An 18394-nucleotide genomic window follows, 5' to 3' on the forward strand; every position below is an offset into this window, starting at 1 on the left:
CTCCCTACCGGCAGGGGGCGACAACGAGCGGCGGGGAACAACAGCAGCGTCATCGCCGCCGAGGAAGCGTGAAATGTATGGTTGGTTGTCATGTGTCATGCAGACTGGCTGGCGGTCAGCTGACAGATCCGGGTCGTTTGTGATGTTTACTTTCTTTGTTTAGTGCGTTTACCTGCGTGTGTGTCGTTTTTCTTGAATGAATGCAGCGCTATGCTTCGCCACGGAGAACCATGGTAGTCGTCAACTCGGTGCTGAAGCTCGTGCAGAGGCAGACGTACACCTGTCTGTCCCACCGATACGGGCTCTACCTCTGCTTTGGGGGAATCGTTCTCATGATAGTTTCCGCCTTTCAGTTCGGAGAGGTGAGGTTCCTCTGTCTTCTTAACTCCAGTCACTTACTGACAACCGCTTGTGTCTCTGAATTAGCTAACGTCCGTTTTCAGTGCGGCTCTGTTGTAGCCAGGCATCGTCCCACCAGATTCCACTCAAAAAATCGACTATTTTATGTATTCACCCTGACAGTTAAAGTAATATATGTTTTAGATCTTTAGTTGTGACTTTTAATGAAACTTGAGGGTGCACATGCAAATTCGGCATCATAATAAATCACACAGTTGTTGTAATGAGGCTTCTTTTGGTATTTATCAAATTGAAAAGCAGCTCCAAACACCCCCAAAAATTCAGAAAACCATATCGTCCTAGCTATATGCCTGTGCAGATAATAAAGGAGAAAGAAAGCTGCCATGTCTTGAATTTGGTTTGGTCTTGGTCTCGCCTCGGCTGTAGCTGATATTTGGGATGTAACAACATGAGAGTCTCACTGAGGATTGTGTCAATATCCTGATCTCTTCATACAGGTGGTGGTAGAGTGGAGTCGAGACCAGTATCATGTGCTGTTTGACTCCTACAGAGACAATGTGGGTGGAAAGTCCTTCCAAAGCAGGTGAGACAAATGCACCATTTGCAAATGAATTTCACTATTATATCACTTTGTCATTTAGTCTAATGTGATACTGCATAAAGCTTATTATTTTTCATCAAATTCACGATTGTTAATGTGAAAAAGTGTGCAAACCCTGAGCCCACTTTCTGCAAAAACCCTCCCCCATGCCACACAAAACTGTATGTACCCTTCCCCTTCAGAGAAATCTGAAAGAACTGGGCGAGGTGTAGCCATGCATGAACAAAAACTAATTCAGACTTGCTAGAGGAAAAGTGTGCACTGGGGAGGGAAAGAGGGTCACAGCTTTGCAGTTCTGAGCACTGTCTGAATGGTATGAGTGTTTCTCCTTGCAGGCTCTGTCTGCCCATGCCTATTGATGTGGTGTACACTTGGGTGAACGGAACAGACACGGCTCTGCTGAAGGAACTGAAGGCAGTCAAAGAGCAACTGGAGGAGGAACAAAAAGCTCTGAGGTGGCTGTGACTTCACTGTGTGTGCTTTTGTAATAGTGAAGTGAAGTTTCATGGTCATTGTTAAGTAATGTGGGCTGTAGCCTGTGATTGCAATTAAACATAAACCTTTATTTTGCTGCAGAAAGCTTCTGCTGTAGTGTAAACACACTCAAGTGACTCAGAATTAGCATACAAGCATGAGCTGTAGCATTATCATTTTCACTCTGATTGGCTTGTTCAGACAGTGCCCCAGAGGCAGAGGGACCAAAGGTTAGAATAACTCTGAGGAGAAATTTCCCATGTTTTAGCAGCCTCTGAACTTTTCTTCTCTCAGCAGTTAGCATGAAAAAAAATGCATTAAAATGGTGCAGTTTCTCTGTTTATCAGCTCCTACTGAGTCCATAGACAATGCACTGATGTACAGTGTTGATACTCTGCGTAGTATGTGTTGAAAATATATGAATATAGAAATATGAATTTACTGTTTTGTTGCACATAGGGAACGCCTGGGGAAAAATGCAAGTGAGACAACTGAAGTGCCAAAAGACAGGTGAGTGAAGATATTACATTCTGTCATGGTACAGTAGACCCAGCTAAAACTAATGCAGTGTTATACAACAGCCCTGCATGAAGGTTATAATGTTTAGGTTTTATTTACTGTGAAAAGATGCTGATTCAACTTCATGGTCATTTTAGAGGCTGCAGTTTGTGATGATAATGATTTGTATTGTGTTACACTGAGGTGTTTATTTTGCCCAGTCATATCACTGATGGCAATAATTGTTCAGTCAGTGTAACATCATACAATTTAACATTCATGAAGAGTTTGTGTTAATTTAATTTGCAGCATTTCCCACATATGAAAGAGATTTCTACCACTGTGTAAAAGGTATTGCTAAAATCTATGTTGTCTTGTTGTACAGCCTCTCACCTGGCCACGTTATTATGTACACCAATGCAATCTAATGCACTCTAGTATAAAGGCTTTGCCACATTTTCCACGTGTAAGACCCTTATTAAGTATAGATTTTTGTTTGTTTTCAGATTTAGTTAATGCTTTTTATGCTGCACATTTATTACTGGGGTTCGTGGTGGTGTTTTACCGGACTGCACTACACTGAAATCCCTCCTCATGTTTGTAAATGGGCAAAATGCTAGAAACACATCTGAATATTTTACAGTCCAGTTCAGCACCAGCTGTGCAATGAGTCACAATCATTGTGTGAAAACTGAATTTAATGTTAACAGGAAGTAGAGTTGGGTCACACCACAAGCAGTTAAATTCAAAGGTGTCAAACTGGTGGGATGTCTGTTGGTGATTTTTTTGGCAGAAGATGACCAGTAATATCAGTAAAGTAGTAGTAGTTTTGTGTGCAGCATGTTTTCCATAAAGTAAAGATAGTGACATATAAAGATAACAAGACTGTGGATGTTTTTTGTATGTTGTCGCTTAAAACAAACAACTAATGAGGTGAAAAAGTCTGACTGTCTCTGGTGACAGTGTAAATGTTAAAGCTCATACATCGTTTTGAACCTCAGTGAGGGTTTGACTGCAGGGAAGGTGTCTCTGTGTTCGCCACCAAAATGTTCTCGCTCTCTTTTTTTTTTTTTTGGTAACTGCAGACACCAAGGGGGGCTCAGTGCAACATTTCCACAAAGGAAGCTGTTTGCTGAATGTGTGAACTCGCCTAATGTCATGCATAGTGGGTGTAATCATCATGATCTCTTTTTCCTGTCTGTGTGTTTTCAGTGTGAAACCAGAATGCCTGCTGTCACACTGCATCATGGCGCCCATGCTGGCCCTGGACCCCGCTCTGCCGGCCAACGTCACGATCAAAGAGCTACCGTCGATCTCCGCCTCCTTCTTCGCTGCCAAAGAGCTGCTGCTGATGAACAAACCCTTCCACCCGTCCACCACCGTCTCTGTGGTCGTCTTCCATTCGCAGGCTGATGGTAAAAAAAAAAAAAAAAGACAAACACAAAAAATGAATTCAGAAACACTTGTTCAAAATGAGATCAGACCATTTCTAGAAACACAGGAGGACAGACTTTGGCTGCAGCGTGCGAGGGAGAGATTCTGCAGGGAGAGCAATAAAAAACAAATAAACACTGAACCCAGCAGGCACATTATCACTGGGATATGAAAAGTTATTTCCAATGCATTTTTTTTAAAATTGGAATTATGATCAACAAGGAAGCAGAAAATGACAGCATTGTGTTGGGAGTGGGAGACGTCTGCTCCACCATTAACCAGCAGCCCGAATGATCAGCAGAGTGAAACTGAGAGCCAAGTTTGGATGATGTGAGATCACAGCCCAGTCGACCTTTTTTTAAGCAGTTTTAAATCACCAAAATAAACAAACATGACATACGTAACTTATCTCTGAATCACATCTGTAGGACATAAAGCTCATAGAGTAAACAGCTCACCTGCAGTGGAGCATTGTGGTTTTTCACATCATGTTGGATTATGCTGCTTGACTTCCACACCAGAAAGGGGATGGATGGAAGTGTTTTTCCCCACCGCTCCTCCTTGTGAGCTGATAAATTATTAACATCAACCCATTATTGGCTTGTTTGAATATTATGGATGACTGTAAGCCATCTGTTTTGCTTAATAGATGGTTTACATAAGCTCAGTCTGGATGAAGTAATGTGACGCTTCTTTTTTTTTTTTTTGGCTTAATCGCTGTCTGTTTCCCATTTTTATATTAATTCATCGGATTTGTAAACGTAACAGTTGGCATGTCGAGCTTTGATTCAGATTTAAAATAGATACAAAACAGGACAGATAAAAGAGGAAGAACGGCAGAAAGAAACAAGATTTTGTCTCCAAAAAGCTACATAGGAGGTAGCAGTGGAGTACACAATGGTACAATACAAAAGAAATTAAGTCCAATAGGTGAACTAAAAATACAGAATATGGCAATTTTTCTGATAGCTGTTAATGCTAACATTGGCTGTGTAGTTAAAGCAAAAACTTACAAACAGGCAAGTTGACCGAGATCGATTTAGGGCAGTTTTGAGAGTTTAAACACTGATGATCGTTCACAGCTTTGTGTGAGTTGTAGTTGTGCATGGGACCGGCTGCACCTGTTAATTGTACCCTGTCTTGTTCAAACACACTGTTATGTTAGTGGTTAATAGAGCATTAGCATTTCCTGTTGTCAAACCACATTTTAACTCGTCAGTCTCGTTAGGTGCCACCACAAAATCTGGCTCTTCATCTCTCCCTGTTTTGCCTCTATAAGTGTGAGCTGTGTGTATTTTAGAGACACTATATTCATGAATATATACATATTCATTCTGTTGCTATTGTTTGATTGATTATTCATTGATTTTTACAGCTGACAAAGCCTATACAGATGTGTCTAGAGAAGACCAGAAATTCTCTGTGTCCAGATGTTACCTGGTGAGTTCACACCTGTTGAATTAACTGTATGAGAATGTGTCTGATTTCACATATATCCTCAGCAAATCCAAATATACTTATGATCACAAAGTAAAAAAGGTGTTTGTATGGAGCATTTAAGTGTACGTCTTTTGTTATTTGTTTTGCAGACGGCAGATAAAGAAGCTCCAGGCCTGATCCGCATGCAGGCTCTGGCTTATCTGAGCGGCTTCCCAGCGTCCTTCAAAGAGACCGAGCAGCTGAGAGTCAAACTGCCCTCTGTCATAACCAACAAGATCAAACAGGTAAAACTATTTGAATATTATTATTTATATCAGAGCAGGGAAGACTGCATTTTTCAATACCTCTGACCTTTTTCCTCTCTGGTTCTCAGCACGTTTAAACATTTAAGACACTTTTTTACCCAAAATTTAACTGCAGTAAAATGTTGTCAAAAACTCCCAGTAGGTGCCTAAAAAGGAGGATAATTGAAGTTTGTTACAAACCAGCAGGTGGCAGAGTTGCACACATACTAAATGTACAGTCAACACTCCTTGATTTTGGCTTTATTTTATTAATTGTATCTCTTTACATTATTTCCATCAAGTTTTTTTGGACCATGTCATCACAGTGACATAGTAAAAGACAACTGTAACTTCACTGACTTTGCCGCTAGGTGTCACTCTTACAGTGTCCTACCGCAGTGCTGAAGGATGTTTCTACATCATTATTATCTAAGACACATACTGTATATTTTGCATGTGCACAAATTCAGCTTTTGATCTTTTTATACATCATAGGATCGCGATCTAAGAATGGCCTGATCACAAATGTCAAATCCTCTTTGGAGAGGAGGTTGCACTGTCCTGCTAAATAAGGTCTTTTTCTATTTTAAACAGTTATGTTGTGATCTGGATAAGGAGCCTCTGTTTAGCTCTGGTGGCTGGTGGCTTGTGTATCTAATAATTTTCTCTAATCAGAACTCTGCTGTATATTTTGAGGAGGAGGAACGCCACTAATGAGCACGGATTACTCTGAAATAATCAAAGAAAACAAAACGGTGAGGGCTGGAGCTGAGTGACTCTGTCACACCAGCAGACATGTGGTACCAGCATGAGTCAACTGTTCGTCCCCGTCTTCCGATAATATACTCACATGGCTGATGAGGATTAATAGGCGATGAATTAGATGACATAGCCTTTACACACACTGATTTCAAAACAAAGGTGTAGTGCAGTTGTATCTGTGGATCTGTAAGAAGCATATTACAGAATAAAATAACAGTGTTATTGTTTTTATTGATGTAAATGTAGTGTTTAGAGATATGCTTTTTACAAATCCAGTTAATTAATTCAGTTTTTCTATCTATTATAGCTCAGCAGTTCTTAAACTGAGGGTGGATCAGGTGTAACTAATAACATAATTTGTTACATAATGTGTTGCCGTGATTCCTGGAACTCGGGCCGTTGTTAATGTTATTAGCTCCACCTGTGCTTCTCCTGCTGCAACAAGTCAAAATGAATCTGAGAGATGCATGTAGGTGTAAAAATGTGCATTTTTCATTCACACACTCAATCTTACCATGCCCTTTTTTTACTCCAGTATTTGTTTGGTAAGCGATGTAGCAGAACATAAACCAAACACAAATAAGAGAGCAAGTAAATAGTAAACGTAAAAGCTAAATACATGTGAATTACTTTAAATAAGAATAGGGGAAAGAAGCAAAATGTGGAAGAAATATGCTGAAAATAAATCACAGAATATAAGTACAGAAAATTACTAAAGGTTCATAGTTCCATACATTCTGTCTTGGTACCAGCTTAAGTTATTTAATGTGTTATTTTTTGGTAAGTTATAAGATGTAAAAAACTTTTTACTTTTTGAACACTGGCTGAGAAGTGGTTTTAGTGAATTTCTAATTTCTTCCCAGACAACAGTTGTGTGTTTTGTTTCAACCACATCACATGGGCTTCATCAGCAGGGGGAGTTTGTTCTGTGGTCAGGGAATGTAGAACAATAATGTTCTGTAGAATAATGTGAGATAAATCCCTCTGCTCATGAAGGCTGTGTGTGATATGCTCAAAAGCACCAGAACAAGCCAAGAAGTGAAACATGAGTTGACCTTGTTCTGTGAAAAATATACCATATTTTCCCCTCATTCTTAAGTTACACACATACCAGAGAATGTACCGTCAGTAGAAAAAAAAAAAAAAATCAACAGTACATGAAACATGATATATTTCACTTGTGCTGAACGTAACAGTCATAAATATAGAAGAAGAATCCAGCTACTACAACCCTCAGGGAAGTCAAAAGCACTGTAACTTTATATGTGATTATATGTAGGTAAACAGCATTTAACCTACATATCATCATCATACCCAGTTGTCCCATCATTCCCTGCATTTGACTCCAGGTTTTACCAGGGTGCAGCCTGGTGGCAGGTCATGTGATAATAACCAGCGGTATTTGGGCTGTAACCTTAGCTGGCAATGTGGGGGTTAATATAGGAACAACTGTTTGGAGTGGCGTGGCGCCAGCCAGCACACTCAAAGGTCACCCGGATTTTAATGACCTTCCCTGCACTCTTGAACCCACCCTGTCATCTCATATGTATTGATTTATACCTGGCTTTACCTCTGTTCAGAGACCAGCTTTGATTTTTTACAAGTGGAACAAACTGGACGGGGACTAAAATGGAGTGTGTGTAGTGGTAACAGAGATGATACAGGGACATGTGAAGTCACTCAAAGTCCAGGAAGGGGAATGGAAGGTGTGTGTGTGTTTGGTGTTTGAGAGATTCTAGCTACACAGGGCCGGCATGCGCACACAATGCACAGTTTGGATTTCAAGGTGTTTCCTGGTGTCGCTGGGCCAGTTCTGTGAAACAGGGATGATGTGCATAGTGTGGATGGAGAGGTTCAGCAGTGAGAGACGGTCGGTATTTATAGCTGGTGTTAGACCGAGCGCTATGGCGATGAAAGCTGTCCCCCCCCCCGATCATCTGCCCCGTGCCATCGCCCGTCAAGTCCTGTCTGTCTCCAGTGCTGATGTGTTTTGTATTAGTCTGCGCGTTCGTCCACACGGAGTCTTGTCTCCACCTTGAAGGAACAACCAAGATTCAAAGGTTTTATTTCTCACGTGCCAAAAAAGCAGTAAAGAATAATAATTAGAAAAAGAAAGGATAAACAACAAAGGAGGATAAAATTAAAGATGATAACACCTTACATCTGAAATAATTCCTTTCACACTGCCTGTAAAAGTACCTCAGTGCCCTTATTTTACTGCACAAGAACATTGTTTACTCTCCTTCATTGTACTTGTAATGCAGTTTGAGAAAGCTATAATGTCCTACTGTGCTTCAGGATAATTGAAATCTTATTTCTCATCAAAGATAAAGAATCTTGTCAGGAATGATCTGTTAAAAGTAAACTCTATGGGCTGCTGCTTATTTCAAGACTCTGTATCTGTATCTTTTTTAAAAATTTGTATCTTGTTAAATTGGTTAAAGGCACTCAGCCCACATTGGTAGTACTTTGTATAAGAGCTGGACAGGTGTACTTTAGTTTCCTCGGCTCAGCAGGTGATGCCGGGCGACGCAGCCGTCCTCCACACCGCATGCCGCCGCATCTCAACCCATCTGCTCGAGAGAGATCACTCACCGCTGAGCTAATTAGTTTACCCAAACGTGTCAGCTCAGTTTTTTAATTACATTTTCTTTTCTCTGCAGTGACATACCAACCACAGTGATCACCGTTTATAATGTGCTGAGAGTAAAATACACATGGGGCGTGTTAATGCTGTGGTGAGGAATATCTGCAGCCGCTGCCTGGAGGAGATGACAGTTAGCTGATGAGCCCTGCAGTATTTTCTTTGTCAACATTAAATTTAATCTCTGGTTTATACACTGTGAACCTGAGCAGCTCGTCATCCTCTTCCTTAAATGTTAAAACCAGACAGTAACAAGTCTTAATTATGGAATAATGAAAAAAACAGCAGCATAAGTGAAGAATCATGAAGTCTGTACACTGACTCAGCAATATTAGCTTGATGTTTTTTGCCAGGAGCAGCAAAACCGCTGAAAGCACTGAGTTGAGCAATGGTACGTTTTATTGCTAATGATTTCAGCTTTTCATTTCCAAGAGGAAGGATGTGTAATTTCCTCTTTCAAAATGACATCGTTTTTTGAGTCTTTGTAGAAGAAATTTTGCTAGAAAATGAAACTGTCACTGTCACTATCCTCTTCAAATTAACTGATTTGTCCAACCAGCAGTACTTAATCCATATTATTATTATAAATAATTGTGTACATTCAGGTGTAATGGTGTAAGACAGAGAAAAGCAGAGAAAGTCCTCTCATCTGAGAAGCGGGGACCAGAAAATGTTTGACATTTTTCCTTGATAAGTGATAAAATTAAAATAATAAAATTAATCATAAAAAATGTCAATTAATTAACACTTTTCTAACTACTTGTGAAATTATTTCAGTTTTAATTGCTTGAATTTACCATCCGAGTTAGAACATAGTAAGTAAAACAGGCTTATGTGCTTCCAGGCAGACACGTGCCTGTGTGAGGCCGCCACACACCTCTGCTTTGTGAGCGTGTGTTAGAGCATTATCAAGACTATAAAGAGAGCTATAATGAAGACGGCAATGTGATCCGGGGCTCGCCGTGTCCCCGTCTGGACCCCGCTGTGTTTAAATCCTGGCAATCCTCCTCACCTAAAAACAGGAGCTGAAGAAAAAACGGCTGAGTCGGGGCAGAGCAGGAGCTCATGGGAGATGTTTGGGTTCAGCGTTTTGGTGATGAAGGGAGATGGGGTCAGTCTTTTTCTGGGAAGCTTAGAGACTGAGAGAGCCGGGACAGATGGTTTGAAAACAGGCAAGGCCAGGGTAACTCCCTCACATGCATCAAATACACAAACACACACACACAAAGTCCCCTGATGCCTCACATAGCTTTCTGGAGATCAGACGGAGCCACCTCCATGATACCCCCATGGAGAAGATGACATCACAGAATTTTCCGAACTCTCACCTCTTTAAACACACACACACACACACACAGGAATAAACAAACACACTCAAGGCTACAGCAGATGCCTCCACACAATCATCATAGCTGCTCTGATTTAACCTCTACAGCTGAAGGGTCAGAGGTCACCCTGCGTGGATTGAAATCACATCAAGTCATGAAGTTTTCATTCCCATTCATTGGTCATCGTCACCATCTCTCAGAAATCCTCCTGTCCATATCTCAGACTCTCTGTCACAAGCCTGGTCCTGTGGCTAAACCACGTAGCCGAGTGTGTGACTTCAACTCTGGGAAATGGCAGTGTGGACTTTTCCCACAGTGCATGGGGTGATTTTTGTTTTTTGACTGGCTGTTGAGGCACTCAACAGATTTTACATGTTGACAGTGATGTTATTGACGAGGCAAAGTCTGAGAACTTGAGGCTTTTAAGTTTGGAAACAGCGTCCAACTACAAGAAATCAGACTCATACTCACACGTACTTTAAAGTTATTATTCTGCATTTTAAACTAATAACAATGAGAGTCCACAGCCTGTTAGCAGCTCTGTTACTGGTACATCGGTGCTCTGAGCTAAATGCTAACATGCTGATATTTAGCAGGTTCACCACCTTAGTTTAGCATGTTATGTTATGAGAATGCAGAATGCTGTTCAAAGTCACAGGAGTACTCGTTCAAGCAGTTAACACCTCACTGTCGACTTTGTCCCTCAGTTTGAGTTGTACTCTGAGGCGAGCATCGCCCTGCTCCACCTGAAAACCCCGCAGGACTTCTCCGATCTGACGCAGCAGGCTAAAAAGAACCTGACCCTCGACGGGAAAGAGCTGACCATCAGCCCCGGCTACTTGTTCTGGGACCTCACCGCCATCTCACAGGTATGACCCCCCCCTGTCTCTTATTCTGTATGAAGGCCTTGTTGATTGAGATGCTGTATGCAGCCAAGATGCAGTATGTTGGCAGGGCTGAAATCCTGTTAATATCCCACACAGGCGATCCAGTCCAAATATTTATCACCCAGTTCTTTCTTTTCTGTCTCTCCCCCTCAGTCCAAACAGGATGAAGACGTTTCAGCCAGCAGATTCGAGGACAACGAGGAGCTCCGCTACTCGCTGCGCTCAGTGGAGAGACATGCTCCCTGGGTGCGACACATCTTCATCGTCACTAACGGGCAGATTCCCTCCTGGCTCAACCTGGATAACCCCAGAGTTACTGTTGTCACACACCAGGTAAAACTTAAGCCTTGACTTCTCCCACACTGTGCTGCACTGTTGTGGTTGTTGGCCTATTTTTACTGACCTCTAATCTTATGTTGTGTATTAAGGTTAAAAAGCAAAAGGTTCCAAAACAAGGACCAAACTAGCGCTTGTGTATATTGTTGCACTGGAAAGTATTTGTTGATTTATTTAATAATATATATATTAATAATATTTACAACCCTATATATGAATCTTTGCAAAATTTACATTTGTATATCTTTGAATTAACTACTTAAAATTATATTTCTGATACTACTGAAGCATATTTGTTGCTATTTTTCACAATCAAATACTAATATATTGAGAATATTATTTTACTGTATATTTTTTACATTTTTTTTCTTTGATTTGCAGGATATCTTCCAGAACCACAGCCACCTTCCCACCTTTAGCTCCCCAGCTATAGAGACCCACATCCACCGCATCCCAGGGCTCTCCCAGAAGTTTATTTACCTCAACGACGACGTGATGTTCGGCAAGGACGTCTGGCCAGACGACTTCTACAGCCACTCCAAAGGACAGAAGGTGTGGGCAACAACATGAAAAGTGCTCACAGCGACGTTTGTGCTACAGATTGGTTGTGAAATGTTGCAAAAACCTGACCTTCAGTCTCGTCTTTCTCTCACCCCCCTGCAGGTGTATCTCACCTGGCCTGTTCCCAACTGTGCTGAGGGCTGCCCAGGATCCTGGATCAAAGATGGGTACTGTGACAAAGCTTGCAACAACTCTGCTTGTGACTGGGATGGAGGAGACTGCTCGGGTATGAAATCTCTGCTATTGTTTGTATAAATAAACTTGATTTTGTCATGCATGTCTAATACGTTCCTCCCTCTGTGTGACAGGTGCAGCTGGGAACAGTCGGTTTGCTGCAGGGGTCGGTGTTGGTCGGGCCCGGTGGACCTGGTGGACAGGTGTGGCAGTTCGCAGGGGGTATGGGAGGACTTGGGGGGACGTCCTACTGTAATCAAGGCTGTGCCAACTCCTGGCTGGCAGACAAGTTCTGTGACCAAGCCTGCAATGTACTTTCCTGCGGCTTTGATGTGGGCGACTGTGGCCAAGGTGAGTTTAAAGCAAATATTAATATGTTTTCTCTAATGTTTTATAACAGTGACTTCATCTGACAAATACACTATTTACTCCACTACATTTTCGTTGTTGCTAACAACAAAAATGTCTGTAGAGCACTTTGGCGAGCTGCACCTAGTGACCCTGCTGAGGAACCAGACCCGCTACACCCTCCCAGTTGGGGAGGTCAGGCCGTATTTCAGCTTCAGTAGACTTGCTCAGCAGGATCTCTGAGGCCCATGTCAGCGACAGCCCGGTGTTGCGCCACACCTCCGTTGCAAACAAATGGAAGACCATTCACTTGCTCCTTCATTCCGGCTACAACGCCACCCAGATCCAGTACAACCTCACCCTCCAAAGAGACGACGACACAGAGTTCACGATGAGCTTCAGCGTGGTCGTCGACACCCGTGAGGTCCCTCGGGTTAACGTGTCGCAGGCCACCAGCAAAGACACCAGCAAAGAGCCAAAGCCGACCCCGACTCCGGAGCCGGTGTTCCCTTTCTCAGATGTTCCTGAGAACAAACGTGGTCCTAAGATCCAGAGGAGGCAGCCTGGTGAACCTGAGGTTATCATAGAGGTTCCTTCGCTGGACGTGTCACTTTTACCAGCTGTCATACGCAGTGAACTGCAAAAGCTGGAGGAGAAGCTTCAGAATGGTGACATTACCATGAAGGGTTATAATCTCACAAAGGCCGAGCTTCTTCAACCTTACAAGACCCTGGCTCAGAAGAAGCAGGTCATTCACGCAGAGGCAGTTAATAAGGATGCAGCCAAGGCCCAGGGGAAGCCTTATAAAGACTTGGAGGGAGGGCACCCAGAGTTAAAACCAGCTGTGGAAGAGAAGGCTGGAAGTATCATTCAGAAAAATCACAACTCAAAAGAAGCCCCGGTCACTCCTCTCATCCAAGTTCATATTGATGATGAGCAGAAGAAAAAGTTTGTAACACCTAAATCATATCCTCTGAATGCTGCCATTGAGAAGCCCAGGACTTCCAAACTCCTAAGCAGCATTTCCAAAGTCAGAAGTGCTGAGAGTCAGAAAGAACCGGCTGACGGCGCAGGAGGAGCTCCAGTTGGGAGGAGACTCCAACACTTCATCTCCTCAGACAGAGGCTTTCTGCCGTGGGAGAGGAGAAAGTACTTCCAGGGGCTACTTGAGGTAAGTAGAGCCTACAACTTTGACTAACTGTTTACCTAAAGTCATGCATTTTAATTTCTTATGATTTCATGTCCTATGTGTTGACGCCATAGGAAGAGGAGCGTCTGCAGAAAGAGCTGATGTATGAGACTGATGGCGGTGCCACCGGCCGAAAGCTGCAGGACACTTTTGCCGACTCCCTTCGCTACGTCAACAAGCTGCTCAACAGCCAGTTTGGCTTCACGTCCCGCAAAGTTCCCGCGCACATGCCTCACATGATCGACCGGCTCATCATGCAGGAGCTGCAGAACACGTGAGCCATGTTGAAGTGTTGTTGTCTCTGAATCGCTTTATAGGTTTTCCCAAAAAAAATAGACGACCTCTTAAATTGATCTGTGCTCTTTCATTCAGATTTCCTGAGGAGTTTGACAAGACGTCGGGCCACCGCGTGCGTCACTCAGAGGACATGCAGTTCGCCTTTTCCTACTTCTACTTCCTTATGAGCGCTCAGCAGCAGCTCAACGTCTCTGAGGTGTTTGACGAGATCGACACTGACCACTCGGGCGTTCTCTCTGACAGAGAGATTCGAACTCTCGCCACGAGGATCCACGAGCTGCCTCTCAGCCTCCAGGTGAGTCCTGGCTGAGAAAACATCTTCTCTCACTAACATGTCAGATAATATTTTTTTATTGTAGCACATGTGTGTATTTTTTCACTGTGGCATCTTGTAGGATCTGACCGGCCTGGAGCAGATGTTGATAAACTGCTCCAAGACTCTCCCGACTAACCTGACCCAGCTCCACCTGGTGAACCCCACTCAGGAGACCTACTATGACCCCAGCATGGTGAGCCATACTTAAAAGTACTTTACATGCATGGGGAAAACAGAAAACTCTAAGCTGCACTTGTATTATTTGACTGAGATTCTGTCTTTTTCCATCCACAGCCTCCTGTTACCAAAGGCCTTGTCCTTCACTGCAAGCCCATAACAGAACGCATCCACAAAGCCTTCAGAGATCAGAATAAGTACAAGTGCGTCCTCAAGTACTGTTCTCCCTGTTTAGTTCTGCTGTTGCTGTTGCTAACCTGCCTTCTGTTGGACAGGTTCGAGATCATGGGAGAGGAGGAGATAGCTTTCAAGATGGTGCGAACCAATGTGTCGCACGTGGTCGGCCAGTTAGACGACATCAGGAGGAATCCGAGGTGAGGAGGGCTTTGGTGCAACTAAATTTTATGTCTTTGGCATATATTTATCATTAAACTGTCTTAATGTCTGTATTTTCACCAACCAACCCCCCTGCTCCAACAGGAAGTTCATCTGTCTGAACGATAACATCGACCACAGCCACAAGGACGCCGCCACAGTCAAAGCTGTGCTCAGAGATTTCTATGAGTCCATGTTCCCGCTGCCATCCCAGTTTGAACTGCCCAGAGAGTATCGCAACAGGTTCCTGCATATGGAAGAACTCCAGGAATGGTATGTTACATAGTGTAGAGAAAATACATTGCATTAATACATTACAGACTATAGGTACTTATGTTTGAAAAGCATGCATACAAGAACTGCACTGGGTCCTTGTTGCACGTGTGCTGGTAATTTCTTAAGCTCTTTTTTCCCTGCAGTTGGTTTAAGTTGAATATTTATCAGGATGATAAGGAGGATTTTTATCAAGGATCCTGCTCCTGTGTTCAGGGGCCTTCAGCTGGAGAATGCCGGCCTCACATAGAGACTTTAAAATTAGACCAAGCCGCTTCAGATCAGTCACTGGCTCTAAGACACTTGTGAGGTCCTCACACAGCTGAGCCTCTCACCTCATCCCCTGCCTCTCCGCCTCTGTCTCTTGTGAAGTGACAGGTGGATGGCGTCGGGTGATGTCACCTTGTCACCCTGTTGCCCTGCTGCCCTCTGCATACTGTGTACTTCCTTCTTGTTACATCAGATCACAAGCAGTCTGTCCTCCTCTGAGACACCTCAGACATTTGTCACCCAATCAGGAAACACACATTTTATACCTGTCTTTTATGTCTGTGTCTGCACCTGTTGGCGGTGGATGTGTCTAAAACTGACTGAAATGTGTTTTGTTTTTGTTTTTTTAATCCCCAGGCGGGTGTATCGGGACAAGCTGAAGTTCTGGACTCACTGCGTCCTCGTGACCCTCGTCATCTTCACCGTCATGTCCTTCTTTGCCGAACAGGTCAGCGCGACCGCCTCGGACCACACACACGCATTATTTACACATTCAGATAAAGACACACAGGACATTCGGCCGCACACCTCTCCTTTTCCATGATTCACACTCGAGCTATGGTTCAGGCCTCGGCTACCAGAATTCCACCAAGAGGCGGGTCCGTCTCATGTGTCGTGAGGGGTATGACCAGCTGAGCCAGGATCTGACTTTACAGAAATGAAAGCCCCCCCCAGCAGCCCTCTGTGAAAGGCGAGACTTGTCTGTCTTTGTTGACTTGGATCAGGCAGTACTTGTATTTACCTTAACCTTCTTTGTTGGCAGAAAAGTGGGACTTCTCCCTGAGAGTGTTGAAAGAATATTATAGCAAAGTATTTTAAAATCAGGATAGTGTTCGTGGATAGCTCTCCTGTCAAATTCTTCCAGTTTGATGCTGGTAATGAAGAAATGTCTGGAACTGCTAAATAAATACTGCTCGACCCAGGTTTGGCATTGAGCTCTTGTGAGCCACTTCCTTAATCCAAAGGTTTCCAGTTTCTCCTCAGCGAACCTAAAGAAAGGTTAATAGTTGCAATGACCTGAGGAGAATTTCCCCCCCGCACCACTACCACCACCACAGCAGCCTGTGGGACCAGTGTTCCCAGTAAGGAATGTGTCAGACTTGTCCAGTGTCTTCTGTCACCACACAAAAAAGACTTTTGATGGTTCTTTGGCACAAGAGGAGTCTGGCTGCCCTCCTGTCAGAGACATTAAGATAGAGACATTTGAGTCAGCTTTGCACAGTTTAGATTAGAGAGATCTAAAGTGTCCTCACTCCTCAGAGGGAGATGACTGCTGTCTCTGATTATCTTTGATTTCTTAGGTTACTAAAGGTTTGAGGGCGACGATGTCTTGATTATTGAAAGGAACTGGTCACAGTTTAGAAGTTATCTGGCACATAATACGTTGTAAAATGGCATTTAAAAAAAATTGGCTTATGTACAGAATAAACAAACAAGGTATACTGTGTTAATCAGTGAGCTTTAGAGGTGCTGATCAGCTGATTTTGTCACTGTCGGACAGACCAAGGCTACCTGTAAATCAAAGCTAATCAGCTGCTGCCTGTAGCTTCAAGCTAATTCTCCACCAGAAACCAATTAAGTGTATTTAAACATCTACACCCGTCTTTATCAGTGTCATCCTCTTGCTGACAGACAGCTCAACACTGGTTTTGTCTTTTCTTAGCTGCACACACTTTCTAATTATGCTATGTCCTCTCTCCCTGCAGCTGATTCTGCTAAAGCGAAAGCTATTCCCCAGACGCAGAGTGAACAGGGACAGCAACCCTGAGCGGGTGTGATAGAGGAAGACTCCCCCTCTCCTCTCCTTTCTGCACATCAGCCTCCACCCCACCCCCGCACTCCCACTCTGCCACAGAGGGGACAGGAGAGGATCCAGATCCACGGGGGTCTGGGGTGGAAACAGGAATCTGAAGTCCTCAGTGCTTGTGTTGCATCGGCGCGGAACAGTGGATAAGAGACTCGTGAGATGGCGCTGAAACGTTTTTCAGAAGATGATGGATGGGGCTGGCCAGTGGAAGGGGGAATAACAGCCAGAGAGAAGAAGCATCTTCTCCTCCACTGGAGGCACCTGTGACCTTCACACAACACACAACACACAAACACAAAACACTCCCTCCAAGCTGCACCACCCCCTCTCATGTCTTGTCCTCTCCAGTGCTGTTGATTGATATGGTGTTAAAGTGTGGAATACTTGATAGCTGCGGGTAAGGACTTGTGTGTGTGTGTGTGTGTGCGCGCGCGTGCGCATGTGTGTGTGTGCAGCAAAACAAGTTTTACCATAAAATTCAGTTGTATTGAGTCTCACCAACATCTGCTGGTGCCTCTTAAACGATTAAATACCACAATATTCAGCATTTCTCTGTTAAATTATAGAGCAAACATCTTTAGTTTACAGACAGGTGGTTGAACAAAACAAGACTTTTGAAGATTTTGCAGATTTTATAGACAAAATGATGAATTCATTTTTGAAAAAAAAAAAAGAATGCTACTTATATCCCTGGTTGTGTTTGGCTTTTACCCCCGGCTTCATTTTAAAGGATGAATAGGAATAATTCATCTAAGTGTTGGCTGTTGTCTTTGTCCATTGTCTTTACAAACATGAAAACTTGAAGTGCCTTCGTTGTTCATTCCTGCTTGTTTGCTATTTTGTTGTTTTTGTTTTAAAATGTCGTCTTATAAATGTTGGCTCGTGCACCTCACACCCTAATCTAATGATTTACAGTGAGAATGAATGGGATATGGGAAATGATTATCAAACTTACTGTGGTACAAGTGCTACTCATTGTGGGAGCTACATGTAAGTGATACTACAGCTTTCATAGCCACCTGTATGTGTGTCCCTGTGGGACTCAACAGGATTGCTACTGTCTGAAATTCAGACCCCCTCAGCATGTTGTGTAACTTATTTTGACTGTATTATTGTAACAGTGAGCCAAGTGACTGATGCATCTGACCTGAATGCTGCAGAATGTAAACACAGCCTGATAAAATGCTCGTCACCTGTTCAAACTCTTTTTTTTTTTCCTTCCTCCGAATGTCACTTTTACAAAGTTCTTTATTATGACGTCAAACTAATGTGGAAGTGACTCCTAGATGCTGTCAGCATTTTTGCCGCTGCCCTTAAGTCATGTGATTTTCGGTGTGATGTCAGCAGGCGAGATGATGAGTAACATGTTTGGGAAATGGGATTTCCTCAGACTGCATCAGTTCAATGGTTCCTCAGACTGAAATAAATGGTTTGGTTCAGTCATCTTGGTGTTTAGAGGTGTTTTGTGTATGTGTTGTATCAGTGTAGCATAGAACATTTACTCCAGTACAATTGTGAGGTACTTTACTTAAGTATTTCCATTTCATACTTTTTTAATA

At 43.1% G+C, this 18394-nt stretch overlaps 1 protein-coding gene and 1 long non-coding RNA gene across 2 annotated transcripts; one reads left to right on the top strand and one right to left on the bottom strand.

Moving 5' to 3' along the window:
* Positions 1 to 46: 46 nt before the first annotated feature.
* gnptab (N-acetylglucosamine-1-phosphate transferase subunits alpha and beta) lies at positions 47 to 18278 on the top strand. The gene is given in 23 exon segments (XM_018687062.2): positions 47 to 362; positions 858 to 943; positions 1297 to 1416; positions 1895 to 1945; positions 3146 to 3348; positions 4743 to 4807; positions 4957 to 5091; positions 10533 to 10694; positions 10866 to 11045; positions 11430 to 11600; positions 11712 to 11835; positions 11918 to 11958; positions 11960 to 12134; positions 12256 to 12362; positions 12364 to 13302; positions 13395 to 13594; positions 13693 to 13912; positions 14013 to 14126; positions 14228 to 14313; positions 14386 to 14484; positions 14591 to 14758; positions 15386 to 15476; positions 16735 to 18278. Coding segments are annotated over 23 exon segments (3771 nt in total). The 5' UTR covers positions 47 to 200; the 3' UTR covers positions 16807 to 18278.
* On the bottom strand, positions 3196 to 4680 carry LOC127143540 (uncharacterized). The gene is made up of 3 exons (XR_007815064.1): positions 4381 to 4680; positions 3826 to 3935; positions 3196 to 3342 (listed from the first exon to the last, which is right to left on the bottom strand). It is a non-coding gene; the product is annotated as an uncharacterized LOC127143540 (long non-coding RNA).
* Positions 18279 to 18394: the final 116 nt, after the last annotated feature.

The sequence above is a fragment of the Lates calcarifer genome, linkage group LG18, assembly GCF_001640805.2.
Source record: "Lates calcarifer isolate ASB-BC8 linkage group LG18, TLL_Latcal_v3, whole genome shotgun sequence".
Lineage (NCBI taxonomy): Eukaryota > Metazoa > Chordata > Actinopteri > Centropomidae > Lates > Lates calcarifer.